Source organism: Colossoma macropomum, unplaced genomic scaffold (assembly GCF_904425465.1).
Source record: "Colossoma macropomum unplaced genomic scaffold, Colossoma_macropomum, whole genome shotgun sequence".
Taxonomy (NCBI): Eukaryota; Metazoa; Chordata; class Actinopteri; order Characiformes; family Serrasalmidae; genus Colossoma; species Colossoma macropomum.
Window position 1 is genome coordinate 7184399 of NW_023494809.1, and position 24243 is coordinate 7208641.

General features: G+C 42.8%; 1 protein-coding gene across 5 annotated transcripts in view; it reads right to left on the reverse strand.

The window, feature by feature from the left end:
* The window catches only part of slc4a7 (solute carrier family 4 member 7), an 86319-nt gene extending 63575 nt beyond the window's left edge, over positions 1-22744 (reverse strand). For 4 of the 5 annotated variants that reach the window (XM_036558261.1, XM_036558263.1, XM_036558264.1 and 1 more), the window contains exon 1: positions 8917-9023. In XM_036558261.1, the coding sequence (XP_036414154.1) occupies positions 8917-8973 (57 nt within the window). In that variant the 5' untranslated portion in view covers positions 8974-9023. Of the gene's footprint in view, positions 1-8916; positions 9024-22618 lie in introns of those variants that run through there. The other variant, XM_036558262.1, reaches the window with a different exon arrangement.
* Between the last annotated feature and the right edge of the window lie 1499 nt (positions 22745-24243).

Below are 24243 nucleotides of genomic sequence, written 5' to 3' on the forward strand. Positions count from 1 at the left end.
TCAACTGCTCTTATATCGAATCGCAACAGAGGGACATACTAAATACTACAGCGTTCTACCTTTAAAGCATTTATGCTGATAATTACAGCTGGGCCAAAAACGTTATCACGATAAACCAAATTCATATCGTTCGATATCGATACGTATCGCGATAAATGTCAAATCATTATGTCGTTCAAGTTTGAAGGCTGGTTTTTGGTCCTGGGGGGTTAATCGCTGTTTTAAACTATCCTTTATGGTCTGAACACGACAAACACTCAAACAGTGGATCATTTCACAGATCTGTCGTGGAGAGTGGGAGAGAGTGTCTGCTGAGCTGTTTTATCAGCTGGAAAAGCTCAGCCGCAGTTTCTGCAATAGTGATAATTTCATAATAGTCACAAAGAAAGAAAACAGATTATTTTAGCTGGTGCCGAGCGCTCGGCTACCCCGCTACACACAACATCACAGTATTCAGACACCAGCTAGACGACTGGACTTCTCTATAGTATTGCAGTAGTTTAAGGGGTGAACCGCAAAATATCAACACCAGACAAACAGAGTCCGACTTTAGGTACGTTTAAACTGAAAGCGGTGCTTTTGTGTCGTGTTTGATCTACAGTATCATCAGTTCTCCGTGTTGTGTGAGTGATGGAGCTGCTTCAAGTTAGCCAGCTGCTAAAAACAGCTAGCCTGGGAAACTAGCGCTCTCCCGCTCTCCAACGCCTCACAGCTGTGAGGAAAGAGGTGAGGTCACTGTAGGTCAGTACAGTTACACCACTGACCTCGTCACTCACACTCGGTCACAGGAGAGCAGATCGCCGGCCGCTCCACTCAAACAGGGAATGTAACTCCGCGTTTCAGCCGTTGCTAAAGACTCATCTTCCTCGTGGCCCCCTCCCTCTCCAATCACGTAGAAAAACTCGGAAGTGCGCCCTCTCCTGGCGACAGCAGAGTAGTGTCGCTTTCGTTGCAGTAGAAAACGCCACCAAGGCCTTCGCTGAACGTGGAAGTGTGAGGGTGGTGTATTATATCGAACATGCCGTGTCGCTCTATCAAGGAAAAGTTATATCGCAATAATGATCGTTATCATTTTATCGCCCAGCCCTACTGATAACAGAATTTGTAATGAAAACCTTGTATTAAATTAGAAATGGAGACAAAACAGAAACCTTTCCACCAGCGCTCTCAGACTTTAGGACCTCACTATTTATTAATAACAGGATTATTACATATTAATACTGGAATGTCGCTGCTTTTCACAACCGGCATGCACTGTACTGTAATGGGCTGTAATTACAGTCATTTTTATACAGTAATTATAAATAATTGTTAACACTTTCAAATAAGAACAGAGCACGATCATCACTGTGCTCTGGAACCTCACCTGGCTCTGAAAGCGTTGAACATATGAGTGCTAAGTGGCCGTCGGCTGTTCACTGAGCCGGACTCGCATGACAGAACCTTCCTCTCTTTAAAGATCTGACAGGTCAAGATAAGACTTTACACTAATGCGTGTTACAGAACCAAATCTGATCTTAATTTAGGAATTTTATCTGATCTGACAGCATCTTATCTCCAGTTAGGAAATCTTAACCTGCTCAATTGAAGTGGACAATCAGCTGTCATGTCTGTTGCCTAGCAACCGACAATAAACACACGCAGCTGAAACGTAAAACACGTCATCAGAATAATGTTAAAATGTGAGTTAAGCTGCTGTAAAAAAGGTCAAACAGAACTAAAGTGTGATAAACTTGTTATTTGTGAATACTGTGAGAGCGCCCCCTGCTGTTTATCAGAGCATCGCCGCTCCCCAGTTTCAGTCTCCATTCCCCTCCTCCCCACAGCTCAGGGGTCAACAACATGCGTCTCCTTTACTGCCCTGTTGCTCCACAGCTGAATCAGATCAGTAGGTAAAAATAAAATAATCCTCCTTTACAGTAAAATAAAGCTCTGCTGATCGTTCAACACAGTTTAACTATAAATGGTCTTAAACTCTGGAGTTAATGTAGAACTGCTGATTCACCCTTTAACCCTGAAGATCAGCGCAGACTGCTGGTCACCATAGCAACACAGACAACAGTCTCGCCTAGCTAGTAGCTAACGAAACGGCAAAGAGAGAGATTTAAGATGAACATCGATAATTTAGAGACGAATGGACTGATTAGTGTTTATAATCACTCCAGCTGGTTTCCTGATACGTTTAATCTGCAGTGAGAAACTCAAACACTAAAAAGTCACGAAGCTCAAATCAGTTCCTCAAACGAATTGTCCCGTTCTACCTTAAACGGTGCAGAAGTTACATTGTGGCAACTCAGGTCACCATTTAAGGTGGAACGGGAAAATTGGAGCAAGAAGCTGCTGAATGAGAAGCGACTTCAGCCTCATAAAAGTTGAACGTTGAGAGACATTTTGCAAGAAACTGTTCAACTTCTGAGGAAAAGTTTCCTGCTGGAGATGTGAGAAAAGCAGCTGTAGCTGAGCTGAAGATTAAAGCAGAGCAAAGTGAGTCTGAGTTTTTGTTTATATCATATTTTTAGTCTATATTAGTTCATCAGCACATACTGAGACACATTTACAGCCAAGATGGTAAAATGGACATAAATGTTTTGGCTCCCAAAGTGGTTTGATTTTTGTTGAAAGGACAAAATGGCTTTTCTTAACATTTGGGTTGTGACCCCTGACCTAGATGATATGTTGTGTTTGGATGTTGTTGTGCTGGTCAACCAGTCTGACCATGCTGGGTGTCCAGCTAAACCAGCAAGGAGTTCATGTGCTACTTCCTCAGCAGGGCAGGAGATACAAACACCATTTATCAAATTATTAATAACAGAACAGGAAAAATGGTTCCAGCGTCTGTACCTGTTGATCAGACACTGACCCGCCCATACTCCCTCCTGATTGGTCGACCCTGATTCATCTCCCCCTCAGAGAGAACGTTAGAGCTGAATCCAGCCTGAGGGAACGTCTGGGGACAGATCAGTTCTCATCATCACACAGAACCGGGCGGAATGAGGTCTGTTTTTCCACTTAAGGATCAGTTATTTCTGCCAGGCCCAGCCGGACCCTCTGTGAGAGAGCGCTCGGGTGGGCTCTGCGCTGCACTGTGTGATGGAGCTCCATCTCCACAGCTTGTTTGTTTAAAGCCCCATGACAATACTCCAATTCCCATCATCCCTGGCTGCCCGGAGGAAGGCCAGGCACAAAGTCGGAGCACCGCAGGGATCTGTGAGAAAGCAGAGAGGGAGCTGGGCAGTACGATGGCCTCACCGGTATCGAGATAAGTGACCTGACAGTGTCACACAGCGCCGTCAGAACCGGATTACAACGACGTTGATTATTCCTTTAAAAAACACACAGATTTAAACCGTCCAAGCATTATCTCTGCGTATCACGTCCATCAGATACTGAATTCTGGAGTTCTGGACAGCAGGCCTCGCTCACCCGGGAGCACATCTTCGACACGTGTGCTCAGGCTGCGAGTGCTGGGATGGTACACATTTACAAAAGATGGTTCTTCCAGGGTTCTTTAGTACAGAAAATGGTTCTATATAGAACCGTGAACACTCAAAGGACCCTTTGGATAATTACAGGGTTCTTAGCCTGGTGAAATGGTTCTTCAGATTGATGGAGAACGTGTTGTATATGGTTCAATGTTTTAGATCACACCAAAAAGGGTTTGGCTGTTGTTATAAGTGATCCATATGAGCCATACGGCTGGACACGCGCGAAGCATGTGAGGCCAAGACTCTGGGACTCTGAAAGGCCGAGACTCTGCTTCTAACAGCGCTACAGTGTCCAGCTCCATTCATGACCCACAGCGTCTATTCCTGGGTTTCTTTTCTGAGCACGGTTTAATAATAACTCCGCCCCCCCGTCCCTCCGAGCGCTGCCAGCCCACGTGGTGGGATAATGTTAGTAAATATTATTACAGCCAAGCGAACGTCTCACAGGACTTTATAAACTCCGGCGCATCTCAGACGACTCGCAGCCGGAGCCGGACGTCTCAGATCCACATCTGCAGCCCGCAGTGACCGTCACACCACGGCCAGCGCAGAGGCCGACGGCACAAGGTGCACTCGCAAATCAGGAGAAAACAAACAGCAGCGTGGACAGAGCAAAGGGCAGCGGCACGAAAAACAGCCGGCCAGCAGGAGACGATGCGGTCAGAGCGTGGAGTCTCACTCGTAGTGGAGTTTAGTTACAGCTGCTCTCCGCTGGATTAAACTCAGACACTGCAGTGGAGGATCAGACGACAGCGGATTACACCGTATTACACTCTCTGACCGGGACGGTCAGAAATAAGACTGGCGTTTATCAGCCAATAACGATTACCGAGAACAAACAACTTGCTGAGAGCACCAACTAGGGCTGGACGATGTCAATCAATCAATCAATCAACGTATATTTAAACTCTGAGGACACTGAGGGAGACCCTCATTCACAAGAAACACAGGGACCGAAAAACTGGATAGTAAAAACACATCAAATGCTAAGGAAGTAATAATAATCATAATGCAAATTTAATAGCATCCACAATAAATCTTTAAAATTACAATAATATAAAATCTTCATGAATAACAAATGAAATACGGATAAAATCAATAAAAACAGTTAAATAAATAAAGGAACAGAAAATGTAAAGCAATAACTTGGCAATAATAAAATAAATAGAAATAATAAAAGTGAAACAATAAAACATCAAAATCATATTAAAAGTTAAGTCCATAAAACAGTGTCAGGCTGTCTAGAACGTCTAACTAACTGGCATCTACAGGGAAACGTCACGATGGACGGTTCTCTGTTCTCTGATCTCTGCTCAGCTGGTCTTTCCTCACTTTTCCTCCACGTCCACCTTTTATTTTACATGAACGCTGTGTTTTCCGATCCCGGCTAAATTATCCGGTTGGGGAGCTGAAGCGTCGTTCGTTAGAGTTCTTAGCGAAGTCAAAGAAAGTGTGTTCCTGTCTGAGTCACTGTTCTGTCCCGATGGGGCTGGCTTTATTTTATAAAATCACTGAAGAACCTGACCAGTCTAAATAATGTCCAGACAGTTCTAGGAGGAACCCATAACTTAAGTGAAGGTTCTTTAAACTTTTAAAAGGTTTATCACACTAATATGGCTCTTTATTTCGGTTATGGTGTATAAAACAATAAAAATCGTAAATCCAGCACTGAGCGGTTCCAGATTCAGATCACACTGTGTGAGTTCTGGTGTGTGGTGGAGCTCACAGCAGACGGCCCTTTTCCTGGGTTCCTGATCTCCTGAGTTCCTGTATGTGTTCTCCTGCGCAGGTGAGCTCAGTTCAGGAGGGAACGCTGAGGCTGAAACATGCTGCCGGACCTGTTGTGCGTGCTGAGATTAAGCCGTGGCTGCGCCCTCATGTACACGACTAACCAGGTGCTCCGGCCTGCTGGCTGCACTCCCAGCATTCCTCAGCGCTCCGGCATCAGCTAACACTCCAAAGGGCAACGCGCGGCACACGGCCTTCACCGCCGCTCGGCCAGCGCACGCCAACCACACACACTCGGCACCGCAGAACCTGATACGGCCGCAGAGTTCTGGAGAAACGCTCCTCACCTCTGAGTGAAGATCCCTCAAAAGCCTGAGGACCTATAACGATTTAATAACTGAATAATAAATAAGTTATAACAATGAGACAGCTGATCTGAAAATCTGTCCATTTTTCGTCATAAAAAGCCGAGTAAGAGCCACACGCTGGGATCGGCGCCCAATCAGGGCGGGAAATATGACGATATTCATCACCACTGTGATCAATTACGTCACAACATGCTTCTCTGATCCTGCTGGAGATTTCAGAACAGAAAGAGCACTGAACAGCAGGAACGGTTCTAGTGCTGTTTAGCGCAGCACAGCGTGGAGAACGCTGAGTAACACTCAGCAGAATGAGTTTGATAGATATTTACTCAGAGAATAAATCAGAATCAGACAGATGTTCAGATCTATCTGATAACTGATAATGTATTTATTGTACTTGCTGCACTAAAACATCTGCATTTATTAACCCAACAGAAAAAAAACGTAAAAACACTTAAAAAAACGTAGATTCAGAGTAAAATCAGCCTGTATTACCGGAATAATACATTTATTTCTGTTCACTCTTAAAAAAATGGTTCTTCAAGGGTTCTTTAGCTCTGTACAGAACCATTAACACTCAAAGAACACTTATTTAAACAATGCATGGTGAAATGGTTCTTCAGATTGATGGAGAATGTGTTTTAATGGTTCCACATGGCACCAAAAAGGGTTGTGCTATTGTTAAATCTTAATATCACAACAATAGAAGAACCTTTTTCGGTGCTATATATACTCATTTTCAAAAAGGTTCTATTTAGAACCATCTACAACACATTCTCCATCAATCTGAAGAACTGTTTCATCAAGCAGAGAACCATTCACTTATGCACATGGTTCTGAGTGTTCATGGTTCTACACAGAACCACTGCCTTTACTAAAGAACCCTTAAAACAGACGGTTCTTCAAGAGTGTAGGGTTAGGCATACATAATATCAGATAACGGCCCACAATATAAATATATCAGCCCAACCCTAATAATAAAAATCACTGTTTTCAGAGTTTTGATAGTTTTGATTCTGTAACTGTCATGAGATTCTAGCTGGTGATTAACTGTCCAGTAAGTTAGAGTGATTAATGATTGAAGTGTCTTTTCCTGTTTACTGTCCAGTTATTAAAGCTGCACTATGTAAGGTATTTGTTGTTAGAACTGTAAGTAGAGTCGTTTCTGAGTGAGGAGAACATAAACACTCTAAATATGCTGAGCTGCTGCTGAGAGTCGCCTGTAAAGCCTGAAATAACCGTTTAAAAGTCAGAGGCGTCGAGTTTTTCCCACCACGTCGTACGTCTTTACGTATCAACGTCACACACAGACTCTAAAAGGAGGTCCGGCTCGATGTTTCGGCCTCAAATGATCTCAGAATCACCATCACACTGATGAAGATGTGATGACAGTAGTAGATGATTCACTCTCGTCCTCAGAGACGCTCCTTCAGTTTAGACTGAGTTCTCTCTGATTCTCTTTCAGTCAGCAGATTCATCCACTCAGGGAAGAAGCACAAACCACGCTACAGAATGTTCTGTGTGCAGTTACACATTTCTACCAGAGGGGGCTCCAAATCCCCAAATCATACATAGTGCTGCTTTAAAGTAAAAGCCTGCATTGGCCAAACTGGCTGATTAGCCTCCTTGTTAGCTATGATCACTGAAGCTACACTGTCGAATCAACACTGCACACACGTCTACAGTCACACAGATGTGTAAAGTCATGAAATATAAATTATTAACACTCAATATAAAACAATAAAACAATAGAATTACACAGCTAAAAAATAAACAAACATTACTCAGCGCTGCCCTCTGCACACGTTAGAGCTGAACTATGTTTTCATCATAAATTTCACAATGTCTAAATGCATTTACGGCATTTACTGCTTTCTTTATTTACATTTATTTCCCTCAATCATTCCGTTTGTTGCCGTATAATGTGTGAAATCTAATGACTGTGGAAAGTGACGCACTCAGCTTAAATAACTAAGTGATTGTGTAATAACTGTGACAGGCCTAGTTCCACCTTATCAAACCCCAGAAAAGCTAAATATCGTGATATTGCGTATCGTGATGTTATATTTTTGCCGTATCGCCCAACCTGCAGTGCTAAAAACCATCCAACACTCAGACGTTTCAGCCGATTAAACCAGCTCTGAGCCCAAAGAGCTTCAATACGCTGAAAAAATGACAAACTGGAAAGTAAAAACATCTCAAAATGAGAAATAATAAACTGTAAAGAATAAGATTGTCACTTCTAAACGTGTGCTCCTTTTAAACCACTGTATCCAGTGAAAATGCTGCAGTGTCAGCACATAATTCTGTTTTTTTTAGAAATGATGCTCAAAATAAGACCAATTATGTGCCAACAGAGTTACGCTGTCTCACTGCGACTTACGAGTGAAACGTCTAGAAATAAGATAAATAATCTCATAATATTCTTACTAAATGAGAAACATTATTACAGATCTACTAGATTTAAGCTGTTTTTACCTGCCAGCCTGTACTTCATTACAGCGCATGTGGTTTTAACAAGTTTATTAAACTGTCGAAACATTATTGACACTAAAGCTGCTGTTCACACATCAGAATGAAGATGAAGCTGAGAGCAGAAGATTAATACAGACAAAGCGTCAGAGACGGAGCTGAGTAACATAACTTATCATCATGGTGACGTGTGACTGTTTAACTGGATTTAGTGCAGCGTTTTATGTGAAATGTTTTTTTTTTAATGTGACATTATTAGTGCACTGTGTCAAAACAATGCGATATATTTATCATGAAAATGTCTAAGTATCGTGATATGATATTTCCACCATATCGCCCACCCCATTAGCTCAGAGCAGGGTTATTACAGTTTACTACAGCTATTATTAGCAGTAAAAATGTGCTCATTAACTGTAATAAATAAAAATGACATTTCAAAAACATAAATAAACTAAACCAGGACTATAACTGCAAAACCAACCAAAACACAATACAATTACTAGTAAAACTGAAAATAAAACATATAAAAATATATAAAAAAATAACAACTTAAATTATTCATTCTAAAATTAACCAAAACCAAAATTAAAAAGAAAACTCGTGAAAATGTCTAAACTATAATAATCCAGCCAAACAGCTGCTTTACGCTAAACTAAACCTGCGCAGGTCAAAAGTAAAAGTGAGAAAATTCAGATTTCAAAGTAAAGTAAAGCGAAGAGTCCCTGAACTCCACACGGGTCAGTGTGTATTAGAACATCAGCGGACCTAACAACCCAATCAGAACCGTAACACACAAGGTGAAGACGCCTGCAGTGATAAACAAACCCTGAGCAGAACCGCAGGCAGAACCACGGTCAGACACATACCAGGAAAATGGACGGCCCTTTAGTGTTCCTCACAATGTCTCCCCAGAAGTCCTGCATTACTCCCACTCTGCGCTGTGAGAGCTTAACGGAACACAACTTGAGAACTCTAGAACTCCAGCAGCCGCACACACACAGGGGGAGGAGGAGGAGGATGAAGGCTAAAGCCGAGGAACAGGAGGATCCTCTTAGTGACGCAGACTCAACGTGCGATCCGACTCGCTCGTGCCGAGCTTCCAGACCAGAGACAGCGTGGAGAGGAGACAGTGGAGAAGATCCAGGAGCAGAACGTGCGGAAAGAGCCGCTCGCAGCGAGGGTCCGCACGTTCCCTGCTGAGCACCACTGGGTCAGACTCGCTCACGCAGACCTAAATATGGGGGTTATTTATATCATACAGAGAGGTGAGGGTGCTATTCCAGGAGGAGAGGGGGGGGGGCTCAAACAGATGACACCAGACAGCCGTCTCACTGACCCCAGAGCTCACAGACACGTTCAGATTCCCTCTCTAGACTCCGCCCACAAACGTGCTGCTGATGCAAACAGCACAACTAAATCACCACACATTCCTCCAGGCGCGTCCAGGATTCCAACAACATTCCGTAAGATGTAAACAGAGCCGTTCAGAGTGGTTCTCCGTTCTAGAGAACCTTACAGAGTCAGAACTGTTCACAGTGGTGGTGATAGGAACCAGACGTCCACCTCTAAAAGCTCCCTCACAGAAAGTTCCTACATGAAATGGTTATGAATTCACTGCCTGATGACTGAGACACTGTTTTATGATAGTTTAGAGAACTTAAACTCCATTCATGGTGGAGGGATACATGCAGGGCGCTGTGAGGCAAAATAGTCCCCAAAGAAAACTTATTATTTCAGATTTTCCACTATTTTCCATCATCAACATTCCATATAAACTCAGAAGACTCGTGTAGGTTCTCTGGTGGTTCTGGATAGTAAATAAAATGTCTGTATTCAAAGGGAATCTGGATTCGGTGCAGTGTGGTAAAAATCTGGAACCGGTGCAGATTGAGGGGAATCTGGATCTGGTGTGGTTTGATCTGCCTGACTGTGGTGAACTCTGTGAAAAACAATATTGCAGTTTATTTGCTTAAAGATGCATTAAATGCGATCCCGCAGGTTCTTGCCAGGTCGTCTGAGAGACGAATGTGGAAACTGGCGCAGGCCTCCACTAAAACACAGGTGGCAGGAAATTAAACTGCGCATTCTGTTTTGTCTGTAAATACCACAGACTGGCCGCGGTTCTCATCCTCTCGAGGCCACCTGCTCACGGCCGGCTCGCCTCACCACACTTCCTGTTGTGCGAGTCACATGTCGGGAAAGCGTGAAAACCAAAACACGGAGGCAATTTGCGAAGTGAAAACGCCGTTCAGGACTGCGTCACTGACTGCCTTTACACGCACCGCGCCTCCGCCCAGAATAGCGGCTCTTCGCACCAGCGAGTCGGTGACAGACGGGGCGCGATGGCAGGATCCGGCACTTCCTGAACAGCGTTCCAGAGCAGACGGCAGCGCAGACAGCGCAAATCATCTCGGAGAGCAGAGCAGACAAGAACATCCTCATTAGTGTCTCCACTGCTCGGTTAATAAAGCCCCCCTCGTCACCACGTCGACACAGAACTCAGAGCACAGAACTCAGAACTCCTGGAACATTAAAACACCCAACTGATGCAACAGCACCTTGTGTCAGGAATGAGGAAGGGAAACTTTCAGAGGAAGTGCATCATCCTTCTGTGATTAAACGAGCAGATTTTGGTCTGAACAGTCACAGTAACTCTGATGCAGCGACATCAGTGACGTCTGTTCACCACAGAATAAACCAGATGCACTGATACGGGAGCCGAGGCCGTCAGACGACACTCTTCAGGCGCCGGTCTGCAGATTCAGATACATAAACATTCATAAAACGGGTAAAAGTGGGACTAAAACTACCTGCATTAGCATCACAGAGAAACATAGTCTACGTCCACACCGCCAGGCTGAAGGGGCACAAACCAGACTTTTTGCCTTAATGTAAACAGATTTGGCTTTTGGCTGTGTGGACGCATATCTGATCTTTTCAAATCCAATCTGTGGAACGTTCACGTGGTGCTAAATCAGACACGTATTCAGCATTTCACCCTGCGCTGCACTAAATCCAATTAAGCAGGCTCTCTTTGTAATCAATGCAGTGGGGAAGTGTGTCTGAAGTACTGATGACGTCTATGGTGATAAAAAGGTCCGTCAGCCTTACAATAGTAAAAAACGGCCGAACGGTCAAACGGCTTAAAATGAACACGCTGACCATCAACCTGAAACTGTGAAACTGGAGCTGCAGATCGTCCAGGAGATGCACATGACCCTCACAGACGAGTCTGTCAGTCAGGAGCTCAGATCAGGTGTCCTCACCTCCACAGCCTCTCCGAACCCGCCTCTACTGATCAAACTCCATCAGCTCGACTGATCGATCATCAGCTCTGATCTGCCGACGGTGTTTCAGAGACACAGACGCTCTACAAGAGCAGTTATTAAAGGAACAGAAACAAAATCTTACAGCTTTCTGCTGACGAGCAGGTCCTCCTCAGAACCCCTACTCAGACGTCAGAACCATCTTATTTGGTTTTGATTGAAAGCGAGATTTACACACTGGAAATAACGCTTTGTTTACGTTTGTTTTTCTGTCTTAAAATAAAGAATCTTTATTTATTACTGCATCCAAATAAAGAGCAACGGATGCTCATGATTTATTTTATTATTTTATTTTATTTTCTACATGTAAATGTCTGTCTGATACTGAGCACTGTGAGCTCCTGGAAACAGAACCAAATTCCCTGTGTCACCAAAACTGGCCAATAAAGCCTGACTCTGACTCTGACTCTGAGGAGATGAAATGTATATATTTCAGTCAGGCAACATGATTATTATATATCACTATCTTGACAAATTATGCCACAATAAAATATTATGTGTTTGTCTGATCATATTGTGTTCATCATAAAGAGAGTAAAATTAGTCCATTTAACTGGATTTAGTGACAAACACTGATTATTAATCACTGTTTTAGAGAGTATTTTTAAAATGTAGCTCTACTGGTTTTGATCAGATGACTGAAAAAATCTACCATATCGTGAAAATTTCTTGAAGTATCGCAATATTATATTTTTTACCATATCGCCCCGCTCTAATACACACACACACACACACACTCACACACACTGAGCACTATTAGAAACACCTCTTTGTTTCTACACTCATTGTCCATTTTATCAGCTCTACTGACCATATAGTCTCACTTTGTAGTTCTACAGTTACAGACTGTAGTCCATCTGTTTCTCTGCATACTTTGTTAGCCCCCTTTTACCCTGTTCTTCAGTGGTCAGGACCCCCATGGACCCTCACAGAGCAGGTACTATTTGGGTGGTGGGTCATTCTCAGCACCGCAGTAACACTGACGTGGTGGTGGTGTGTTAGTGTGTGTTGCGCTGGTCTGAGTGGATCAGACACAGCAGTGCTGCTGGAGTTTTTAAACACCTCAGTGTCGCTGCTGGACTGAGAATAGTCCACCAACCAAAAATATCCAGCCAACAGCGTCCTGTGGGCAGCATCCTGTGACCACTGATGAAGGACTAGAGGATGACCAACACAAACTGTGCAGCAGCAGATGAGCTATCGTCTCTGACTTTACATCTACAAGGTGGACTGACAAGGTAGGAGTGTCTAATAGAGTGGACAGTGAGTGGACACAGTGTTTAAGAACTATACAAACACACTGTGATATATAGTGGAACAGTGAAAAATCACAACCACACCATGATACAGCGACTACGGCTGCGTTTATGTCACACACGGCGTTATCAGTGGTCTGAGCTGAGGGTCCGATGAGGTGATAGCGCGTCAGTCAGCAGGCCCGGCTGCAGGACGCAGAGCTCACCGCTCTCTTTGTCTGAGTCCCCTCAGCGCCTCATAGACCTGCTGATCCTCCACACAGGAAACAATGCTGAACTTCCTGCAGCCTAATCTTCTATCTACAGCACCGCTAAATCCCCCGCATCGTCACAGCGCACGCCAGCCTCAGCCCCATCACCGCCTGACTGAGCCAGGGCTGGACGATATCACCATACAGTATCACAATCTCACACAACGCGATTATTATCACTGATAAAAACCCCAGTTTAGACTCAGTCTATATCGCAATACCTACATTTAGAGTCAGTTATTCATTCAGCCTAATGAGAAACTGTAGAACAGACTCAGTTTATATCACAATACCTACATTTAGAGTCGGTTATTCATTCAGCCTAATGAGAAACTGTAGAACAGACTCAGTTTATATCACAATACCTACATTTAGAGTCAGTTATTCATTCAGCCTAATGAGAAACTGTAGAACAGACTCAGTTTATATCACAATACCTACATTTAGAGTCGGTTAGGAACAAAAAGTCACACTGTTAGTATAGACCATGAGGTTTTAAGGACCAATTAGATACGTAAAATTTTCAGCAGTTTCAGCTGCGTTAGCGGTGCTAGCTAGAGAAGTTACCCGTGGGGCTGAAAGACGAATCGTTTTCATCAAAATCACAATTTGAAACTTTCAAATCGCAAGACCTGCGTCTTTTACATATAAATACACTATGAACAACGCTGTCCTACGTTTAAATGGTGAAATGTAACCTGATAACACAGAGCTGGTAAAGTGCCTGTAGACGAGCTGGACCAATCAGAAGCTACAAAACACCCATGTTCTGCATCTGTGACATCACAACCATCACAACTAACTGGCAGTCTAACATACAGCGTCAAGCTTCATGCCAGAAAAAATGGATATTCCGCTTGCTTTGGCCAAAAATCAGGCCTGAAAATTAATTTATAGAAAATTACTGTATTGAAATCACAATATAGATCAGAAAATGGTAATTTGATATTTTCCCCAAATCATTCAGCCCTAGTTAACATCGTCGCCTACACTGAAGGTACTCAGAGGTTCGCCCACTGTTTTCCTCATCGCACTTCTATATATACACTGGCATTGCAGTAAATCACAGCTTAAACACTGCTGAGCAGACCTGCCAGAACTGTGTGGGTGGGGCCTAATATTCCAATGAGCAGTGATTGACAGCCCTCAGTCCAACACTGGAACGCTGGAGTGACCAGACGAACGAATGAATGAACAGAAGGAGAAACTGTGCTTGTTAGTTTAGCTTCCGAACACAGAGAGAGCAGAGAGAGAGTGAAGGAGGAGCACAGCTTAGTTATAGCTGTGTGGGCGGGGCTAACCACACCAGGCCTGTGATTGGTGGGGATACTGATTACATCCCCACGACCCAAGATTAAGACCGCCCACTTTACATCAGACGATGAGACGGCAATTATTTATGCAACCGGAGTTATTCACAGCACATACCTCGCACAGTAATGTACGATTTTATTTATTTATTTATTTTCTACTGATTTAGCATTATTACTTTTGTTATATACATTTTTCTATCTTCTAATGCTTTTTTAATTTTATTTGATTGTTTTTATTTTTTTATTATCCTTCTTTACAATTTTATTTGCTTGTTTTGATAATAATATTTGTTTTAAAGCAAAGATATTCAAATGTTTTCTCCCGATGCCCCTCGGAACTCGAGCCCCCACTAAAACAAACTCGTCAATATACAAACTACTGCAGCATATTAAATAAAGAAAATCAGGCCAAATCATCCCATTTGTCCAGAACTTCTATAGTCTAAAATTAACCAAAATAAAATAAAAAGCACAATGAGAGCTTCACAAAAAACGTTTTATGACAGTCGTTTAATTCTTTACTTTCAACCCCCAACACAATTCTGCAGTTTTAATCATGTCCTTATGCTTCATTTCACTCTGCTTGTTCCACTTTTATTATTTCAGAAACATGTTTACTCTGTTCAATCCCTTGTTGTTGTCTAATGTTTTGTTCCGTTGTAAACAAGAGTGACCCTCAGTGTAGCCGATCAAATAAAGGACAACAGACTGATTAATAATGTGTGACTACAAAAAGCGAGATTATCCTACTTAGGAAGAAAAACATGGATTTGGTTCCCTGGAGCTTTAAAGAAAAACAATTATTGTTTTCCAGTTTTTTTAAGGTGGGACTGCTGGTAGATTTGATCATAGACTGTTGAGACTTTTCACAGAAACTCATGATAAATATTATACACTCTGTACATCACCATGTGCTGTAGATCAGGGTGTCGTACTCCTCCTACACTGCCCACCACTAATTTAGGAAACATCTACTTGTAGGGGGCGATATGGCTTCTACTGTTTCATTTAAAAAGCCTCTATAATGTTCATATGATCCACACAGTCACTCTGACAGACTGTAATACACTACAGGAAGTGTAGGGGGCGATATGGCTTCTACTGTTTCATTTAAAAAGCTCTATAATGTTCATATGATCCACACAGTCACTCTGACAGACTGTAATACACTACAGGAAGTGTAGGGGGCGATATGGCTTCTACTGTTTCATTTAAAAAGCCTCTATAATGTTCATATGATCCACACAGTCACTCTGACAGACTGTAATACACTACAGGAAGTGTAGAGGGCGATATGGCTTCTACTGTTTCATTTAAAAAGCTCTATAAAGTTCGTATGGCAACAAAAGGCAAAGTTTCCACCCAAACACAGTGAAAAAGTATGTTCTGTATTATTTGTGCCATTTTCTATATGAAAAACAAACCATTTTAAGAGTATTTCATAATTAACGGACTAAACGGATCGGTTCTCCTGAAGTACTGAGCCTAGTACAGCAGTGAAGCGAGTCTGAAGTGCTGTTCTGTGAATCAGTCCGAGTGTGAAGGTGTGAGAGGAGGTAAACAGGGCGCTGTGGTCGTGTTGGTACATGCAGAGCCTGTAAATATGAGCGTTACTGCAGGCCTTAATACACCTGACTGTAAAACTCAGGAAGAGTCTGAGTAACGTGGGAATGTTTTTGTGTTGGTGTCGGAGTTGAACGGCTGCGGGCGACTGTCCTGAACTCGCCTGCGTGACCCGCTACCTGCACTCAGCGCACGGACAACAAATGTAGCGTTTCTGGGTCGTTAAACTTTGTTTACACCTGTCATGGTGACGATGTGTCGCCTGTTTACAGTCTGAACTTCTGTTTACTTTGTTACACGCACAAACATGTGAGCGCTGAACTCCGGCCCGTTATCCTGATCCCTAAATCCGGTTTTCACTCTGCAGAGTCAGACGTGGAGAGAAACACAAAGGGGCACTCCACCAAATCAAGAAATTCACACACAATCTCACGAGTCCCATTCAAAGAGCACACTGGGTGAAGCCTACACTCTAAAAAAAAATGGTTCTTCAAGGGTTCCTTAGTAAACACAGTGATTCTATACAGAACCATGAACACACAAAGAACCATCTGCATGCTTAAATGGTTCTTTGCATGGTGAAATGGTTCTTCAGATTGATTAAGAATGCATTTGGTTCTGTAGAGCACCAGAAAGGGTTCTGCTGCTGAGACAAGCTCGACATCATAATAATAGCAGAACTCCTTTTGGTGCTATATAGAACCATATATACATCCTTCATCAATCTGAAGAACCATTTCACCATGCAGAGAACCGTTCAAGCATGAAAATGTTTCTTTCAATGTTAATGATTTTATAAGGGATTGGACACATACACTACATGGACAAAAGTATTGGGACACACCTCTTAATCACTGAATTCAGGTTTCATTCAGTCTCGTTACCACAGGTGTATAAAATCAAGCTCCCAGCCCTGCAGCCTGACTTTACACACATCAGTGAAAGAGAGGATCTAAAGAGCTCAGTGGGTTCCAGCGTGGTTCTGTAATAGGAGGCCACCATTTCAACAAGTCAGTTCTTCCCTCCTAGATTTTCCACGATCAGCTGTGAGTGTATTATTGAAGAGTGGGAGCGTTTAGGAACCACAGCAGCTCAGCCACGAAGAGTCTGACCACGTAAAGATGTTCGAATAGAGCATAAAAGACCCCAACGCTCTGATCAATAACTGCAGAGTTCAAACCTCCTCTGGATCAACATCAGCACAGGAACTGCACCGGGAGCTTCACGGCAGGGTTTCCATGGCTGAGCAGCTGCATGAAGCCTTACATCACCAAGCACAATGCAGAGCGTCGGCTGGAGTAAAGCGCCGCCGCTGGACTCTGGAGCAGTGGAAACGTGTTCTGTGGAGTGACCAACCTTCTCTATCGGTCAGTCTGATGGACGAGTCTGGGTTTGGCGAATGCCAGGAGAACGTTACCTGCCTGACTGCACTGTGCCAGCTGTAGAGTTTGGTGGAGGAGGGATGATGATATGGGGCTGTTTTTCAGGGGTTGGTCTAGAACCCTCAGTTCCAGTGAAGGGAAACCTTAAAGCTTCAGCACCAAGACATTCTGGACAACTGTACACTTCCAACTTTGTGGAACAGTTTGGGGAAGAACCTTTCCTGTTCCAGCATGACTGAGCCCCAGTGCACAAAGCAGCTCCATAAAGGCCTGACTGGGGGAGTTTGGTGTGGAGGAGCCTGACTGACCCTCACAGAGCCCTGACCTCAACCCCATCAAACACCTTTAGGATGAACTAGAACGGAGATTGTGAGCCAGACCCTCTCGTCTAACATCAGAGTCTGACCTCACTAATGCTCTTCTGGATGAATGGACACAAATTCCCACAGACTCTCCAACATCTTGTAGAAGCTTCCCAGAAGAGTGGAAGCTGTTAGAGCTGCAAAGGGGGACCAGCTCCATATTAATGCCTATGGATTTAGAATGGGATTCATAAAAGCTCCTGTAGGTGTCCTAATACTTTTATCCATATAGCATGTGGACACTATACGGACAAAAGTATTTGGACATCAAGCGCGACACAACCGTCAGACTTCAGTCTGATCCTCTCACACCTAAAGACACTGTGTCACTAACACAGTTTCAGTCCCAGCCTGTGACTCTGCAGACTCTGGGGGTCTGACAGGGTCACTACATGCAAGACCGCAGCTAGATTCCCCTTGAGATTATTTCCCATCATGCACCTGGTGGAAATTCACAGGAGGGGAAGCCGTGTAACAGTGCAGCAGATACAGACGCAGCTTCTGGCCACAGCTGCCTGAGCGTGTGTGCAGCGGTCTGCTCTGAAAACAGCCAAAAAGAAAAACACCACAGTTTCTGTCCACCTTTCCCTTCTTACAAACAGGAACACGCGTCAGACAGACACTCCGCCAGCTCCTCCTCCTTCAGCACTGCTCAGCAGAACACCCTCTCACTCTCTCACACTCTCTCTCACTCACTCTCTCTCTCTCTCTCTCACACTCTCACACACTCTCTCACCACAAACTCTCAAACTCTCTCTCTCCCTCACACTCCCTCTCTCACTTTCTCTGGAGTGAGGTGTGTGAATGGGACCCTGAATGAAGTCATGGATGATGAGCATTAGAAGGTTCAGGACTGAATATAGGGGGCTGTACTGGAGGCCGGGCGACGCCTCTGAGCTCACCTACTGGTTGGTTGTACACGTCACTGTTTGCGCGAGCCAAGACTAAAAACTTACGATTAACATTAAACACGGCTGATTTTATCGGAACGTCAAGACGAGCAAAGGACTGACTTAAAGGTGCGGTAAACGATCTCAGTCCAGCACACTGTGTGTCAAATTCAGCGTTCAAAGAAACTTTCCCCCAGTCCGCCCAGCCAGGGAGCGACCTTTTTAAGACTTTGAGTCAGAATGTTTAAGAAAACTCATCAAACTCCTTCCACTGTACTGAATCTCTATTTTATTATAAATACCACATCAATAACTGTAAAGTTATCAATAATCTTAACAGTAGCATTTGCATGCGTGAGTTAGCAAATATTATCTTCAGGCCAGTTTCGAATCTGCTTCACTGCTCAGTGACGTCGTTTGTCAACACATTGTACCACCGGTTTGTTTCACGCAAATTGATAAGATCTTTCTTTGCATGTGGAGGGTTTAAATATTCAAGCGAACTGAATTTGGCCTCAGTTACGTTGTTCTGTTAACACTATTCCAGCCAATCAGCAGCAGGGGGCACTCATGCTCATGCTCAGGACAGCAGAAAGAGGAAAGGCTACGTGCTGAACTCCACGCAGCGTCAAGAAGGAGAGAAACAGCCGAAGAGGAGAAGATCTGAAGAACGGAGACTGAGAAAGAAGTTCTGAGAACAGGCGAGGAAGTTTCAGCGGTGGAGACCTCAGAGAGCCGACGAGGCTGGAGTTCACGTCCTACTTGTATCTTCCAGATCCTCCTTAAATCTGTCAGCAGCTCCATTCTGAAACCTGAATGCAACTGCTGCACCATTTAAGGTGGAACGGGGAAATTCAGCTTCATGGAGAGCTGAAAGGCCTGAAAACAGATGAGGAGGCTGCTCTGGTTCTGCTTGACAGGCCAACATTGACTTATTTTTGCTGTTTTCCGGAACCAACAGGTCAGTACAGGCCAAAAATCTTAGACGCTCTTTATATTATTTTATAAAAGTAATGTTTTACAGAGCAGATCACTGAAGAGACGCCATCTGTTTATAGTTTACAGCCCAGATTTGTGGAAAAATGGGTCGACTTTCAGTAGAACAAAAAACTGAGTTCAGCTTCTTTTATTATAAGGGTGTAAAATTACATCACCCATCTATTTGACTGGAAAGAAGACAGTTACAGCTCTCATACGACCCCCACCTTTAGAATGTAGCTTATGAAATATGAAAGTTATGAAGAATATGACGAAGTGTGTTTTGGGACCACTGGTGGTCTCAAGGAGTTGAAGAGGTTAAGATTATCTTAACCGAAATATCTGAGAACTTCCTGAGTTTGAGAACTGAATTTATCTTTATCTCACATTCTTACAAACGTCTTACTGTTAGTCTTAAGAAGCCTCAGAAGTTCTTTAACAAAGTTTTCCTGAATTCGGCCCTGAACGTCACGCAAATCGATATCAGTCTGACAAGAAATAAACGTACGGTTATAAAGTTAAGTGCTAGCTAACGGACAGTAGGAACCTTCACACCTGGACAACAATTCTTTCACACAGTCTGTAACTTAAAGGGGAACTCCACCAATATTTAAGAATTTCTGCATAATTAAATGGTAAAGACGTAAACAGAGTCATTCAAAGTGGTTTGGTGTGAAATGGCTCATTCTACACTCCTAAAAAAGATGGTTCTTTGGTAAAGAAAAATGGTTCTAATATAGAATCATGAACACTCAAAGAAACCTTTACATGATTAAATCGCTCTTTGCATCGTGAAATGGTTCTTCAGACTGAGGAAGAATGTGCTGCAGGCAGTTCTACACAGAACCCTTTGTTACTATGTCCATATACAACACGTTCTCCATCACTCTGAAGAATGATTTCACCATGCAGAGAACCTTTTAAGCATGAAATGGTTTGTTGAGTGTCCAGGGTTCTATGTAGATCAATGTTCTTTACAAAAGAACCCCTGAAGAACCATCTTTTGTCAGAGTGTAGATAAACTTACCGAGTCAGAATTGTTCACAGTGGTGGTGATAGGAACCAGTCGTCCACCTCTAAAAGCTCCCTCACAGAAAGTTCCTACAGTAAATGGTTATGAATTCACTGCCTGATGACTGAGACACTGTTTTATGATAGTTCAGAGAACTTAAACTCCATTCATGGTGGAGGGATACATGCAGGGCGCTGTGAGGCAAAATAGTCCCCAAAGAAAACTTATTATTTCAGATTTTCCACTGTTTTCCATCATCAACATTCCATATAGACTCAGAAGACTCGTGTAGGTTCACTGGTGGTTCTGGATAGTAAATAAAATGTCTATATCTGTGTTGTAGTCATGGCGACCCCTGGTTCCCATCACCACCACTGTAAAGACATCTGAACCATTTCACAGAGTTATGGAGGAATTTTGGAAAATTGGGTGAATTCACACGTAATCGGTTGATTTAAATGAAATAATAATCTGCCAGCAGAGAGAATAATCCCTAACGGTTTACAGTCCAAACAAATTCCTCTGCTTGAGATTTTTCTATCACGCACCAGATGTAAAGTCCAAAACCACAAGTTTATCACATACTCAACCCTAAAAGTCTTCATCAGTCGCTCGTTGAGAGGATTTGGCTGAAAATGTATGTATTTTTAAGACGATGGATAAAGAAAAGATGCTGTTTCTACATTAAAACAAGAACCACTAAAGTGTTGCCAGATTGGGCGCAAATCACCCAGAACAGCATTTAATGTAATTTTTCCTAATTTTTTTTCCCATTACCCTTCAGTACTTTTGTCACGTTCAATTTAAAATAAATAATAAAAAATACTAAAAATAAAAGACAAAGAAAAAAAGAAAAATGGGTAAATATATAAGGTAGTTTGTCTTCATGTTTCACTGTTTTCATTTTGATGTAATATACACACAAATATATATATATATATATATATATATATATGTATATACAAATATACACACACACACACACATACATATATATATATATATATATATAGACACATATATATATATAGACACATATATACATACATATTTTATGTAATTACATACACATATACATGTCTCAATTATGTCTATAAAGTCTAGTCTCTTAATATTAAGTTAATATAGACATAAAAATAACTTTTTCATTTTTTAGTTCAGTTTCTAAGCCTAGTTTTGTGTTAAATGCTTCCTTAACGCTGTTTCACCATCACAAACTCTGTTTACTCTACAACTTAGAAAACATGGTTCTTCTAGGGTTCTTTAGTAAAGGGAATGGTTCTCTGCATGGTGAAATGGTTCTTCAGATTGATGTTTGGTTCTATGAAGCACCAAAAAGGGCTCTGCTACTGTTACAGTGTTAAGCTCGTAACAATTGCAGATCCCTTTTGGTGCTACAAAGAACCATAAACAAGACTTTCTCCATCAATCTGAAGATCCACCATGCAGGGAACTATTTAAGCATGAAACGGTCCTATGTGGAACTCATGGTTCTAAATAGAACTTTTCCCTTCACTAAGAGAACTAAGAAGAACCAAGAGTGTAGGTTTAGGCTTAGTCTTGGTCTGGGAAGTGTTCATCTACATCCCTGTCCAGGCTGAGGAAGCTCCACATGCTGCTCTGCTAAAGAACATGGTTCCTTCAAACGAGTTCTCATAAGCAATAGTGAACGGTGTAAGAACGAAAGGTTCTAAAGCTGGACAGTTTAAGTTGTGAGTAAGTTATTTCACCCAAAAACCGATCCACCAGACTCTTACTCATCATCTCTAGGCTACTTCCTGCTAAACACATGCTCCCGACCAAGGTGGACGTAGCTTCTCGCTCTAACTCTCCGTTCCACCTTAAATGGCGGAGAGTTACGGTCTGTAACTGAGGCGCCAGAATGTAACTTCTGCACCATTTAAGGTGGAACGGAGAGTTCGATCGCGACGCAGGCGAATAGGAAGCCAACAACTCCACAACAATACCAGCCGCGTTTCTGAGCCCAGCACAGCCTTATAACTCCAGACTAAACTCCATTTAGACCTAAAACCCACTAAAACAGCCTTAAACACCTTTATGAAGCGATTTTTCTCGTCAGATTAAAGCTGTGGTAACTGCTTCCATCCCTCCCCCTCCCCCTCAGCGCTGTCTTTCTCTCAGCTCAGCACTAAAACGGCGCTGTTTTACCTCATTTAATCCGATTTAACGGTCTTTTCGAGGCATTTAGGAGTAAATAAGGAACTTTATGCTCACTGTGGTTAACAGAGGCTCCATCTGCGCCTCCGTCTCTTCCTCCATTTGCTCCTCTCTCTCTCTCCCTCTGTCTCTATCTGTGTCTCTCTCTCTCTTTCTCAGCTCCACATTTCCAACGGCCCTTTCTCCCCCCTGAGCAACAAGCCCCGCCCATACGGACAGAGCGACGCTGCCTGCGGCCAATCACACTCTGGCGTCTCGGCGGCGCGGACCAATCCTGTCGCTGGGACCACACCGAGAGTCTGTTGTGGGGGAGGAGCTATCACTCGTGATCGAGTCTGCTATTCTTATAGCGAGAGAGTTAGCGAGCGAGTTTCACACGGTCAAAATGTTGAATATTGGCGCGTGTTCATCACATGAAATACATAAAATATATATATATATATATATATACAAATATTATTTTGTTTATATAATATTAAAAACATAGCATAAACAGTTAAACGATGTGCACATTTACACTTTTTAGGTTTTATTTGAATTGGTTTTATAAAAGAATTTTCATGAAAACCTTATAAAATTCATGCCTGATTGTATAATATTACTATTAGTTTAATTTAATGTTGCCTTTATTAGATCAGGCTAAAAAAAGAAAAAGAAAAAAGAAAGGTACAGAAGTTTCAGTTTCAGAATCTCAGCCGTGCTATGTAGTTCATAGGCATGGCTGACCATGCCGATCTGGTCTTCAAAGGGGAATTCCATCCATAATTCAAAATTCCCTGCATAATTAGATGGTTAGGATGTAATCAGAGTGGTTCAGAGTGGTTCAGAGAGGTTCAGAGTGGTTTGGTGTGAAACGCTCTGTTCTAGAGAAACTTACAGAGTCAAAACTGTTCACAGTGGTGGTGATAGGAACCAGACGTCCACCTCTAAAAGCTCCCTCACAGAAAGTTCCTACAGTAAATGGTTATGAATTCACTGCCTGATGACTGAGACACTGTTTTATGATAGTTCAGAGATCTTAAACTCCATTCATGGTGGAGGGATACATGCAGGGCGCTGTGAGGCTAAATAGTCCCCAAAGAAAACTTATTATTTCAGATTTTCCACTATTTTCCATCATCAACATTCCATATAACCTTAGGAGATGGCAAGTTTTCTACAATCAACCATTTCACACTGAATCACTCTAAAGACTCTGAATTTTGTAAAAAAGGGTGGAACTGCCCTTCAAGTCTGTGTGTGTATTTCTGTATTGGAGTGAATTGCAGTGTGCTGTGTGTGGGCGCTGCGTGAGGTGCTGGTGGGAGTGCGGTGTGTGTTGGGAACATTAGGCCCAGGCTGGGTTTAACCCCTTTCTTCTGCACCACAGGCGGCGTAATCCGGTTTACTCTCAGGTTACAAACACAGCTACTGGAAATTATTACGAGGAATAGGGGAGGAGAGAGAGGGACGTCACGTCTCCGTCTAAACTGACCATGAGGAATCCAATCTGTGCTCACCTTTAAATCCAGTATGAATCAATGCTTAACATACACTGTTAGAAATGAAGGTTCTGTTCAGGTACATTTTTCATTCATCAAGGTACAAACAGTGTAAATGTTCCCTCAAAGCTCCAACAGTGGTTTTAAGGTCTGATTGTGAACCTTAAATAAGTTTTTCCAGGTGAAAAGTTCGTATTTGTA